Source organism: Pollicipes pollicipes, unplaced genomic scaffold (assembly GCF_011947565.3).
Source record: "Pollicipes pollicipes isolate AB1234 unplaced genomic scaffold, Ppol_2.1 Scaffold_6138;HRSCAF=7277_pilon_pilon_pilon, whole genome shotgun sequence".
Taxonomy (NCBI): Eukaryota; Metazoa; Arthropoda; class Thecostraca; order Pollicipedomorpha; family Pollicipedidae; genus Pollicipes; species Pollicipes pollicipes.
Window position 1 is genome coordinate 34741235 of NW_023596818.1, and position 13726 is coordinate 34754960.

The 13726-nt window shown below is 51.7% G+C and overlaps 1 protein-coding gene across 4 annotated transcripts in view; it reads left to right on the top strand.

Annotated features, from left to right (window-relative positions):
- The first annotated feature begins 6601 nt into the window (after positions 1-6601).
- Positions 6602-13726, top strand: part of LOC119106477 (uncharacterized) — a 32783-nt gene continuing 25658 nt past the window's right edge. For 2 of the 4 annotated variants that reach the window (XM_037230122.1, XM_037230125.1), the window contains exons 1-3: positions 6602-6833; positions 11032-11691; positions 12739-12957. In XM_037230122.1, coding sequence (XP_037086017.1) covers positions 6626-6833; positions 11032-11691; positions 12739-12957 — 1087 coding nt within the window. In that variant the 5' untranslated portion in view covers positions 6602-6625. The remainder of the gene's footprint in view (positions 6834-11031; positions 11692-12738; positions 12958-13726) is intronic. The other 2 variants (XM_037230123.1, XM_037230124.1) reach the window with 2 other exon arrangements.

Consider the following 13726-nt stretch of genomic DNA (forward strand, 5'->3'; position numbering starts at 1 on the left):
TGGGGACCAATCGGTAGAGGGGCCGCTCACACCATCGCGGAGACGCCGCCGCCGCGCAGGCAGCGACAGCTCGTTTGCTCGCTAGCACCATTTGCAGGACACCAGCAGCCGTGCCAGGCGTCGGCCGTAGTGGACTTTGGAGAAGCACGTTCATGTTCAGGGGGCTGTTGTGCAAATGTTTTGCTAGGCAGTGAATACGGACCATGAAAATGAAAATGTACAGAAGTTCAAAGATCTGTAATATGAATAAATATGTTAATAAAGGCCATTTTATACAGATCACAGCCTTTTTATCGAAATATCAGATGAATCACCCTTTATTGTGTAGGGGATATGGTGCGGCAGCAGGCGGCAATGGCATGCACATTACCAAAAACTTCTCCACTACCTATGGCATGGGTAAGTCTATGACTTGGCCCATGCCTCATCAAAAGCCTCAGCGCCGATACCTACACAAGCTGGAGTCATTACTTTCTGTACTCTTTTGGCGTGATAGAAATGTGGTGATGGCGAAGTCGTCCAGCACGGTTAGCCAGAAACCAATGAAATCTTTTAAGTAGTGGTAATTCTACAGCAATGGAGTCTCGATAGTTCGCCAACAAATTTGTTGGCGAACTATCGAGTTCGAGAGTGACCGAAAAAAATGTCTTCGAATTTACATCAGTGCATTCGAATCCGGAATCTGAATCAAAATCTGAATCCATGCGCCATAGGATTTAAGTACCAAACTATATCAAACTCTCAGCTCCAGTTTGCGACATTTCAGCAGTACAGTAGTGCCAGTATCCTGACGGGGGAATACGGGACTGCCTGGAGGCTGCATGATGGCATTTAGAGGCCATGCCGCCAGTGCTGCATACACCTGTCATGTTGAGCACATGGCTCTTTTAAAAATTGGATCCTAGGCATTCATAACCGAGTCCCGAGTTTTGCGGGACTGCGGTATTGGCAAGTACCAATATGGAGCCGGATATCAGTACGTTTCTAACCAATACGGGTATGTTCACGCTAGCGTTATAAGACAGGGACGTAGTTTGGCACCAAATCTATAATGCCCAAAATATGGTAAACAGAAACGAAGCCCATGGCAAATCGCAATCAGGGAGGGTTTCAGACGATCAACATATGTGTACTGGTGTCAAAGTGCATACAATGTGTCGATACGTCAGCATGTGTGTCAACGTATGTTGTTGTCATGTTGTAATGTTGATATGTCAAGATAGTGTTGCCTTGTCAACATGAAATGGGTGTATGAGCTCTGTCAAAATAAACATCAAAATACCATTCATATGTACAGAATATATGCCTGTATACATGTGTACATTGAACAAGGCATCGCAGGTAACACGGAAACGTGCGCTCGTGACCGAGTTCAGCGATATTCTAAACTGAAACGCAAATACTTTGGAAGTTCACCACAGTACCGTCTTCTGCGTGCGTGCCAGGGGTGTATAATGATCTGATATGTACATCTTATGTATATATTATGATCTTTTATCTATAATGTGAGGTATAATGTTCTTCGTTTTCATTGCCCGCTGCTGTTGGCGTTCTTTCCGTCCCGAAAAAGCGCCTTGTGTCATTGCAGACTACAGTAGTAGCTGTGCCCGCCGAATTCGCGGTAGATATGCCCGCCGAGTTTGCAGTAGATATGCTCGCCGAATGATGGCCCGAATGACATGGCTGAACCAGATTTTGATGAAGCATCGAGATGCCGATGGAACATCTCTATACAAGTTCTTCCCTCTCTGATGTTGATGCCTATGCCTTGCCTTGTGATGAACATTTATTATGTAGCAGCACCGAGGGGTGGGGGAGGTGCGACAGGAGAGTTTGTTGGTTTCATTACCGTACCTGGCATGCTGCAAGGCTTTGCTGCTTCAAACATTGGCGCGAATATGCCTGGTATTAACACGCGCTCAAGTGGGGGTCAAGTTGAGCCCCCCCCCCCCTCCCGAAGGTTTTCCGGAATGGTTTCCGAACAGAGCGGCGCAGCCGCGTCACATTTTGCGCAGCTGTAGACAATGAAATAGCGGATCGTCTGGCATTACAATGGCAGGTCAAAGTCAGGCCATGGTTTCAGCAAAACCAATTTTTAGGGGATCGTTCATTCTGATCCAACAACGGAGTGTTAGACGAAGCCATACATCTCTGAGATACTTTTTTAGGCAACACAACAATTGAATGAACAAATAACATTAACCTAGGATCAGGTATGAAGGTCAGCCCAAAGTCAAACCCACCTGTTTTATTACGCTAGGGCTTGCTGTATGGGGTAGTTTCTGGTGCTCATTTCAAATTTGTTGACAACAGGAACCGCACTACACAACTTTCATGGACTTCTTTAAGGTCAGGATAGGTCACTGACCTAAAATGATCCAGGTCAACATTTTGTCTTCAGGCACGTGCTGCCTAGCGTAATCTTTGTCGCTTATTCAAATGCAAAATTCAAAACAGTCTTGCCTGGTTTTGGTCCCCATGACCTCCAAAGGATCAAGCAAAGTCACTCACATTAAATGAGCATCAGACCTTTTGCTTACAGCAGTTATCTAGGTTATAGAGGCTCTTGGGAGACCAACCCGGCATTTGACATTGCTTGACCTTATTTGACCCAAAGGTCATGACCTAGAAGCCTTAAAATTTGACCTAGGTGAGTTCACGTACAGATCAACACACCCTGTAAATTTGGTGTATCTAGATTTCCTAGTTCCCGAAATCTCGGGGGGGGGGGGGGTCAAATTGACCCTTCCACCGAGCGAAGCGTATATAGCCGGCCACCCGGGCGCATGCTAGAGAAGGCTACGCAGACGTGACGTCACCATGGGACTAAAGTTTAGTAGCCCTTAGTATAGTCTTTGGTTGACACTAGAGCTAGACATCTCGGGATCTCAGGACACCCCATCCGAGCGAAGGGTATCGAGCCGGCCACTCGGCCGCGTGTTAAAGGGACGTGTTTGTGTTCAATTTGACTTTGGTGCTAACGTCGTGTTCTTTCCGCCTCAGTGAAAGATGCTAACATTACTTATCACCTTGCTGTAGGAAATTAGTGGACAAACACAAAGGAAAATTCACTCTTTGTTTCCCCCTCTACACACGCGTTCAGTCCTGCCACCGCTAGAACTGCAACCAACGTTGGCCAAGCAAGCTGGTTGCATCCAAATTACTCGCACCAGCACTGTGTCGGCTGCCAGTCTGACAGCGGGGGTGCACAGCGCCAGTGTCTAATGACACCCAGGAGCTGCTGCCTGCTCGCTGTCCCCCGTCAACTCACAGCTGAAGCACCCCCACCTGCCTCCCCTCCCCCTCCGGTCCGGGTCGGAGGCACGTGACGCCGCCGCGGCGATATCTGCTGACCCGTGGCGCCGGTTACCTCTGGCCGTCGTCGTCGGTGCCACGAGCGCGCCGCCCGATACTTCCGCCGCGCTCCGCCGCCGGGCAGCGGTCAGCGGCCCAGCGGCTGACGAGGCGCCAGCAACGCCGCCGCCACCCGCGGCCCGCGTCAGAAGCGCCAACAACGCATCCGCTACCCGCGGCCCGTGTCGCAAGCGATCGGCCAGGTCGGATGCTGCAGCGGTGGGAGGTGCCGTGAGTGGGCAATGCAGTGATGCAGGTGTACCAATGGCCACACCAAGCATTCTTAAAATCAGCAAAGGTTTGGCAGTCCTCTCCATCGAGTGGCGCTCGCTCCGGGGACTCGGGTACACAGACTTGTTTCACGATTCTCCGCGATGGAAGAGGGCAGAGAGCGCAAGGGCGTATTTTTGCCGCTTCAAAAAAGTTTGGAACGCCCCTTTTGCCCAATCTGTCCGTCCCGGTGGCTCAGTTGGTTAGAGCGCCTGCCTCCCGATTCACCCACCCGTGGCGGGGTGGGTTCGAGTCGCTTTAGGCGCTCGCTATTTGCCCTTGACAGGTATGGCCTGCGGCCGGTGGCAGCGGTCGCACTAAAGGTCAGTTGACGTCAGAGGGCAGGACGGACCGTGCCGAGCATTGCGGCACGTTAAGCTTTCGCCACTAAATTCTGCCGTTGCTTGGAATTGCGCGATCGGATGGTAGGGGTCAGAGCTCACACAACAAGCACTGCTTAGCGTGAGCGCTGATCCCAGAAATCCATCCATTCAAAGGGTTCGGATCAAATTTCTAAAAAAAAAACAAAAAAAACTATAGTCTTTGCAGCTCATCTGGACCGCCAAAATTCAGATCAAGGAGGCGGCCACCATAACTGAGCTTGAGGGTGCTAAGCTGGGTTCAGGAAAGCATTTTCTGCATGAGAGACATGTTTCTGGACAGTGAGACCGCCTTTGTTAATTAGGTAGCTCATGCTCTGCAACAGGATGCCCAATTTTGTGTCACGGAGGCCCTTCGCTGACTTGGGAGGCCCCGTTACGAACTAAGAGACCACTGCTCTGGGCGAGGAGGCAACTTTTACATGTCAAAACAGCCATTTTTGGAACGGGGGGCCACCGTCATGTGATCAGATGCCCGCAGTTCCGGATCAGGATGCCCGGTTTTGGAAGGACGAGTTTTTTTCTACAATTGTATTGTAGTCTCCATGGGGTATATGAGGAAAACTTGAGCATTTGTTCTGAGGTCGAACATTACATAAAGGCAATCATACTTGTGCATCTTCCTTTAGCCATTGCATAACAGAATCCCGTTTGGTAGGCATGATCTTTCAAAAGATGGTGTATTTCGGATGCCGTACTATTTCACATTTTTTACGTAAACGTTTTGACATGAAACGGTTACAATTATTAGCGGTGCTCAGCCGGCTACGGCAGGCTCTAACGCGGCAGGCTCTAATGCCTGTTACTTAATCTTAACACCGCTCATACCTCACTGCAGACATCGCTGAGGTGCTCCTTTGTCCTAGCAGCGTTCTAGTCGTGGTCAGGTGGAACAGCTGGCTTCCCGTAGCTGGACGGCACCATGACCCAGCTTCCATGCTGTGTCGCAGCGATTCGGGATCGTGACGGGACCTTCAGCGAGCAACATTGAAGCTGTTCATTTGAGATATGGATGTAGCGCGTCACCTGACGGTCATGTGGGGCCCGGAGTGCGGGTAGCCTTGGCCTTATAAATTTTATCCGTATTGGGCTGAAGATCGAGCCCTGCATGGGACAAACCAAACTAGCCCCTACAAATTTGAACGCTTATGCGTGAAAAAGGCTTTGGTCTTATCCTGAAAGATGCATGCATCTACAGACACAATAGCTAACTTTTAATTCAAGCTATGGAGCCTGACGAAATGAAAATGGGGGAGGGGGGGGGGCACGGAAATGGAAACCCTTCTCCTCGCGCCCCTCGCCTTACTGGCGCAGGCTTCGTCGAGCGGGTTATAAAGCCGTGCCGCCCACCCGCTGATCGGAACTTGCAGGAATGATAACGCTTTTGTTTGGGTTTAGTTACGCAACTTCAGCGTTCAGTCAAATATTACATTCGTTTCATTGCCGTTTCTTTTTCGTTTGTCCGCGCGCGGTTGAACAAACCACTGGGCTTGTTTGGGCTTAAACCGAGGAACCAAGTCCCTTCCGCCTGAATTCCAGTGCGATTTCTGGGTTGACCCTATATCTCGCCGGCAGACGCTCGTCTATTCTACCTTCACAACCCTAAAGGTTTTACGTAAAGTGGCATAAAGTGTTGTTAAAGTGGCATAAAGTGTATAAGGTTTGGTTCATATGTTGCGTTACGCACCAATTGGCACGCGGTTTGGTTCATATGTTGCGTTACACACCAATTGGCACGCGGTTTGGTCCAATGCTTTGTCCTCACTTTTCTCAGCGTAGAGACCTTAAAGTGTAGATTCCAAGATTGTTCCATCTTGCGTGTAGCATGATGCGAGCAGTATGCGCCAAAGTCTCCCTACCGCCAGGGGAGATTTCCAGCCATCCGCCGCAGGAGAATAAGGTGACCTGTAGCGATGGCCACAGCCTACGAGCAGCTCATCGGTTCCAACGCCTGGGCACCGAGCGGCAATGTGTTGTGTCTCGCCTTTTCTGGGATTGCTGACGTCATAGTCTCATTCAGACCCTCGCGTATTGGAACGCAAGCACACGGGACGAGCTGGATAACTGATACACTCGTACCTAGATCATGAGGTGCGTCTGGTTCACGACGCCAAACGCCGACACCAAATTTTCTTCCCCAAATTTTCTAGCTTCGGTGCGCCTGTTTGTGTCGAGGACTGTGGGAGTCAGAACAATGTGATGTTCACCAGTATAGGAATAAATCAGTTTGCCCAAAATTGATGGGCGGTTGACATACGATTGGATTTGACACAAAGATACAAGTTTGACACAAGTCCAGTCCCACCGTTTTGGAGTAACAGCAAAATTTACATCTTGGGGTTACTGTAATTTGTGTTTTGGCTCACGAACACTGAATCTGTGAAAGTTTCCACAAGTTTCCACGGAGGGGAGGGGGGGGGGGTGGGGGAGGGCCGTAGGTGACAGAGGACGTCAGATCCGGCGGCGGGCTGACGTTGGAGGCTGCAGCGCTGACACGTGCGCGGTCGCTGACCTGGGCGTCCCCTGCGCCCGTCGCACCCATCCGGCGGCCACCCGATGACAGGGCTGCCGGCCGGGCGCGGCCACAGACGGCTGCCGGCGCCGACGTCTCTCACACCACCATGGCCGGAGGCTGGCTGCTGGTGATCGTGGTGGTCGCTGCCTGCGCGCCAGCGCGCGCCGCCATCGCCTGCCAGGGCTTCAGAAAGAACTTCTGCAACATCGGCTGCGGCTTCCAGACGGTGCAGGAGATGTGCTGTCGTTGCCATGGCGAATGCTGTCCTCCGCCGGCGGATCACGCTATCGCCGCAAAACTCAGTCTGGCGCCAGGTGAGGGGGACAAGGTGGACACACGAGTGCAGAGTGTGGACGTACGGACTGTCGGGCCAGCTCACGGCTCCTCAGCTCCCGGTCACCCACCTGCCATTCCCCAGATGTCTGGGGGGTTTGCTTCTCCGATGTTGTGGACTGGTACGGAAAACCTGAAGAAGAAGAATAGGCGTTGTTTACAAATAATGGATTTAGCGTCATATTGCCCACCCACTCCCTTTTTTGGTCTCCTCGCAATATGAGGAGTGGCTTAATCTTCCTGAAACCGTTGGCGGATGAATAATTGATGACCGCGAAAACTGGTGATAACTTTAACACCGCGTCACGACAATTTTCCTGACTTACTGGCACAATCCAACCGTCTTCATTTTCAATCTAGAACGGTCTGTCTCTGCCATGTGAGCTCAGGGCGGCCCGAGCACTGCCCTGGGCAACATGGTCTTCCAGGCGGTCACTTCTCCAGGGGCGGTGGTCTCGTCTGTTAAAGCCGCTGCCGGGGTGAAAGTGAGTTTTGAGGCGTCTCGGCCTCCAGTGGCTTAGAACAACAAGCCGCGCTGAGTGGTGTCACATTTTACAATGACGCATTTCACCGCCAAGCCTCCGAGATCGATGACTCCCACCCACCGCCTCCTGCGAAAACCAAACCTGATGGATCAAACCTTCATAGGACTCCACTATCTGACTGAATCATTGGCACACGTTGATGTCTGCCAAAATCTGTCAAAAAATGCTAAGCGCATAGTTTGCGAGGAAGCAGCTTTTAGCTATCCCGCAAGATACGCTGGACGGTAGTAAACTAAATCCGAGTCGGTTGCGGTACTTTGTCCTTAGTGGCCACTGACCTGCACTGCTGAATAACCCTTCATGCGTCTAAGCATTCTGAGCGCGAATATTGCGACATACTAGCCGATAATTGGGAGAATTAACCAATCCAGCGATCGCGCTCAACGGCACCAGTCAGTTGCGCACAGAAACCGATATGGGCGCCAGCACAATGGCGTGCTATTGCCTCAGTTGAAATGTTTTCGTCATGTTTATCTTCGACCTCCGCTGCCAAATATCCATCGCTGCGCCAGACGAGTCACCGCACGTGGGATCACCGACCACCGAGATCTGATATTAATCATTAAAAACGCTCCGAAACGGTCGAGTTTGTTCTTCGTGCACGAGCGCGCTACACCCACAACGCGCATGAATTCGCGCTTGTGCATGCGATATTTCCCTTTCTTTTCCGAGCCGAGATGTGGTGATTGCCTTCCGCTGTGACGCCGGGGTGTCGAGCTATGCACGCAGTTCTGGCACTCATTTCGGCCAGTTTTATTAGATATTTAATTTGTTGATTTCATTCGATTTCGGAATGGATCGATTTTAAAATTTTGCGTTTCCATGTTAAACTAAACGGGCACGTTTACAAGTGCCACACGCGTCACGTGCCCGACGGCAGAGTCATATTTTACAAGGACGCATTGTGCCACCGCACCCGCCAGGTCACTGACCTTTCAAAACCGCAAAAAGCATTTAACTCTTCACTATGGGTGTTGCAGATCATTACAGCGTGAAAGAAAAATGCGTTTGTAACATAAATTACGGAAGAGCGCCAGGTAAGTCAATGTTAAATTTAAATATGGATGATCGCCTTTTTGGGTGAAGCACATTTCCCTACCTGTTGGTCCAAAACGAAGCATTTATTTGGCCTCAAAATTTGAACCAAATGCTCAATCCAAGGCAGTGTTCCATCTGCAGTGTGTGACACCGAAGGAAAAAGTGATAAGAAGTAGAAGATCAAAAATTGTGCTACCCACACAATTTTTGCATGATTATCATTGATAATCCTTAATTTTGTGCTAGCCGTGCACCATATTTACGTCGCAACATAATGATACATATGCCCATTTATGCCCATTAAAAAAGGAAAGCAGGATAAAAGAAAAAGGCTAGAAAGCTAGAGAAAGTTAGGTTTAACGGAAGATGAGCTAGAGGGAAGTTAAGAAAGAAACGGCAACGAACGGAATCCAACGGAAACAAACGGTTCCTAAAGGGAGTAACGGCCAGGCCGGTCCGCACAAACTGAAAATTCTGTCATAATCCAAATGACATTCACAAGGTTTGCCGCCTGACTCGTCAATCAGAAGCCCGTTATTCACCAAGGCACCACGATCAACTGATCCAAAAGTTGTGGTCTAAGATGAGAGCGGGTAGTAATTCGCGGTGACGTGAACAGAGGTTGTTAAATATTTTAATAGTTGCTTGTTGTGTTTCGTTTTCTTAAATCTCGTTCGCTTCTTGTCCTTTTCTGCGTGCCGTAACTTCCCTGTTTCCTAATGAGGGAAACTTTCCCTGTTTCCCATCGTTTACATTAGAGCTCAGGGCTGTCTGAGTTAATTACACAGAAGTAACATGCAGAGCACATTTCATTTTTTCTTGATTGTATCATTCCATACCTTGGTTTCACGCAACCCAGGTGAGACTTGATTTGTGTCAAGATCGTCTTGACTTTAAGTCTTGAAAGTATTGAAATACTTCTTTCAGAAAACGGGCTTTGCAAATGCCCTTCAATGAAAAGGACAACGGTCCACCATAGCACTCGAAGCTTGGCGTCACAACTGAGGTTTTTCATGAAGCAAAGGCATTACTAAACAGCCCAGAATGCACCTCACTGATGTTTACGCTCCTCAGTGAGAATAGTAGTCAACTGTCAGAGAGTCTTGGTAACAACCACCTCCACCACTGATATACCAGACTCTTGACTTTTGACACACAAGCCACGTACATACTGCATGCTTGCACCCGACTGGGTTGATGAGGGCTTCCTACCATTCATACATATTTGTCACGAGTTATAAGAAGCGGGTCATGAACGGCCATCGTCCTTGGGACTGCCACCGTAACAAAATGGTCATGCTGTTTTTCTTTTCCCCTTTCCATCCAGCCCGCCCTCGTTGAGCACTTTCCGGTTCTGGGTGCCCGTAGACGCAACTGGCATCGTCCTGAATGTCATCTCTTCCATTCAACTACTTTGCTCTTTTAACTACTTTGCTGGACAGAGAAACACACCTCGTAGGGGCGGCGTGTTTTTTTGGGTCGGTTGTGAATGAAGCATGCACTACGCGTCATGCGTTGCTTTGTTTGATCGAAGGCAATCCACGGGGAGAGCGATGACACAGCACGTCATTTTAGGCCATTTGATTACAGCACGCAGGCCGTTTCATTACAGCACGGCGTAATAAAACGGCCTGCGTTGTGCGACCGTCGCACTCCCTCGTGTCGCTTCTAGTGCTAACCACTGCAAGGCAACGTCGCTTTGCCCATGTTCTACAGCCAGCGATTTTCTCTTTTCATCGACCACCTTCTAGCGCTGTGAGGGCTGACCGCCAAGCGCGATAGTTCGCTCAGCGGCGCCTTGGTTCGCTCTGGTCTAGTGACGTTCGTCGTTCATGCGGGAGTCGGGTCCTGGCCTCGCGGGGGCAGGCCGCTTCGGGCCGCAGCAAACTTCGCATTAGCGAGTATTGACGCCGCAGCGTGGGTTCGCCAAGCCGGCCCGTGCGGGTGGCTCGACCGTCACCACGGAGTCAGAACATCGCTGACAAGGAAAACATCGCACAGCTGCGATATTCACCAGAGCTCTCTGGTGCTGGTGCATCCTCCTCAGCTGCAAGGAATGGTGCACGTTGGGCCCCACCGGCGCAGCACGCTCGTTTCTCACAGCGCCCATTGGGTGTCGTTTCGACTCTGCACCGTGAGACATTTCTTCAAATATTTGTTTTACCACTGGAAGCTGGTGCATCACGCAATGGAGCAGTCGGAACAAGTCCCCGTTACACAAGTGGCATTGTTGTCACCTCGTTGCATCGGTTAGAGAGGGAAGCAGATTTGTAGGTCACAGGTTGGCTACCCATTCTGGGATTTATAATATGATATTTGTTTTCGCGAGCCCATCTCCTTGAGGTAATGTGCATCACAACTACGACAGTGTCTTCATAAATTTAATTAATGTTTTTGGATACGGTGATGCGCTGAAAATCGTGGACCCAGAAAGCCGCAACTAAAAGCTGGCATATTGTAAGCACATTCCAATCCTTATCTCCCGTCACTGTTTACAAGACAGAAAAAGAAGTTAGGTGCCACCCTATTTTAAAAGAGAGATGCATATGTGTCAAAGGTGCAACGCGCTGACTGCCCCCCCCCCCCCCCCCCCCAGCAGGTCCTCCAACATACGACGGTAGTTGTACGGATAACACCGGCGCGTCACGACCGGCCGGCTCACACTGGTACGACAACAACGACCACCCGTGCCGCAAGTTCACCTGCGCACGCGGTGTGGTAGTGACCCTGTTCGACCACAGGGACAGGTGTCGGACGGACAGTCCGCACTGTCCGTACACCTGGCCGGCCGGCAAGTGCTGCCGCGTCTACCACTGCCCGACGACAACCCCGCCGCCGCCGACGCCGCCGGTGGTCGGCCGTCCCTGCTACGACGAGCTCAACCAGCTACACGGCGACGGGGAGGAGTGGACCAGCCCCGGCCAGCCGTGCGTGCAGTACCGCTGCGAGAACGGCCTGGTGGTGACCTCAGCTGTCGGCTGCCCGCTGCTGCCGCCCGGCTGCGTGGCCGGCGCTGTGCCGCCCGGCGAGTGCTGCCCCAGCGTCAGTTGCACCCCGCCCTCCACAGGCTGCACGTACGGCGGCAACACGTACACCACCGGCCAGCACTTCCCGGACGACCCGCTGCACCCGTGCCAGCAGAAGGTGTGCGATCACGGCTTGGTGGTGTCTCTGGGCGCACCCCAGCACTGCGCGGAGCCGGCCTGCGCTAACCCCATCTGGCCCGTCGGCGACTGCTGCAGGAGCTGTCCACCAGGTCAGTAGTGGGCTGGTCACGTACAAGCCGGTCAACGCAAGGCTGCTGTCATGCATGCAGCTCAGCAACAGGCTGATGCTGTGCAAACAGGTCACCAGAGCGCTGGTGATGCATTTGCTGGCTACCAGCGGGTTGATGTACATACAGGTCATCAGAGGTGGCTGGCGTGGTACATAGGACGCATGAGGAGACTGGTGCGGCACATGTGGGGCGTCAGAGAGATGCTGTTATGTCAATAGGTCCTAAGCTTCCAAAAAGAGTGATCAACGAAACGGCACGCCCGTCGACGCTACACAGTTAGATTTACGCCTCCACCAGCTCTGGCTGCCAGGATGTGGAATAAAGCGTGAAAAATGGTCAAAAACGAAAAAATCCGTCTTCACAGCTGTCTTAAAAATCGCTGTATGCGTGCAACATGACACGTGCAGCTTCCCACGTGACATCACGCGGTGTTCTGCTCAGTTCTCTGTCAAAGCGGGTTAATTTGGCGTCGGCACGTCGCCTCGAGCGCACATACACGGAGTCAAACTTGCATTTTAAGTAATCCACCGTAAGCCTGCACAAGGCCCAGGACGCAAAAGACGGGAGACATACAGACTGACAGACTCACCATCTTCAAATAAAAGTTGGATCTCGTCAAGCTGGTGCTCTCCGGGTTCATTTCGTGGTGGTTTCGTGGTTTGCTTGCACAGGCGGGTTGGGAGGCCGTCACACGCCTGGCAGGGCTGTATGTGCTAACCTCCAATGGATACACAGATCCAGAGCTTTGGTCGTTTACAGGTCAATGCTATTTCGGTCATTTCCCATTGCGCATGTCATCACATCACATTCATTGTATTGTGTTTCGATTTGTGCACGGATCACCAACAACCAAAAGTGTGCAGCCTGCAGTGCAGCCCGATAGTCATGCTGAAGGAGCGCTCCGGCAGGAGCGCCGGGCATGTCCGTCAGGCCGCTCCGCCTCCGACGCACAACGCACGACTCATGTCGCTGGCCCCTGAGGGCTCAGTCCGCCGCCACCACATGAGAGTGCGCGCGACTCCGCAGGTTCCGGTACGTCCAACCTGGATAAGCTGAAGAACGCAGTGCAGCAGCTGGCACAGCATTTGGGACTGGGACAGGCGCAGCTGGACCAGCTGGAGGGCAGCCTCCACCAGCTGGTCAACAGCCTGGGCGGCCTCATACAGGGCACTGGCGGCACCACCATCGAGTCCTTGTTGAAAAACATCATCTACTTGCTGAACATCCTGGGCGTGCCCAGCCCGGGTGAGTGTCAGGCCATAGGAAATACACCGATTTGTTGCCGACCTGTCACCGGCCTGGCCACCAACCAAAAATCACAGGATGGTTTTGTCGCCGGGCTGGAATGAAACCTAGAAAAGATACCGTGGTGCCATAGAGTACGGTAAAGAGTTTTTACGGAAACATTTGCTGATGTTGTGTGACGAAATGTATTACCATGCAGACGTAATGTCAAGGTATGGAGACCTCGTGTTGTGTTTTGCTTAATGTGCTGTATCATTTCGTCTTAGCCGTCCCCAAAATGTGCTAAGAACATTTTTGGCACCAAGCTTCGCGTGAGTATATACATTTTTGTCGCCGACCGTATCCACCAAGTCGACAGGTTTTACCACCCATGGTGAGTGTGCTGCGCTCCTGCGGCTCTGCGGAGCGGAGGTCAGTGCTCGTCGGCTGAGAGTTCCCACTCGATCCACCTCTATTCGTCATCCATCGATCGTCCCTCGTTATGCCCGATGGAACATGACTTGCCTCGCACGGGAGAAGGCGATACCACAGGGCCCACGGCCTCGTGCTCATCACTGCAACAGCAAATGCTGCGGATCTAAACTCAGAGCAGCTGGCTTCGAGTGAGCCCCGTGCCGAGCAAAGCAGGCCAAATCGCAGTTACCAAACAACGGACGGCGGCCTTCCTCCGTTCCTCCATCGTGCGCCACAGCCTTCCTCCGGTATCCAGTTCACGCAGCAGCCCCTTTGGACGCTCCATGCGCTCCAGCATGACCATCTCACATTGCTG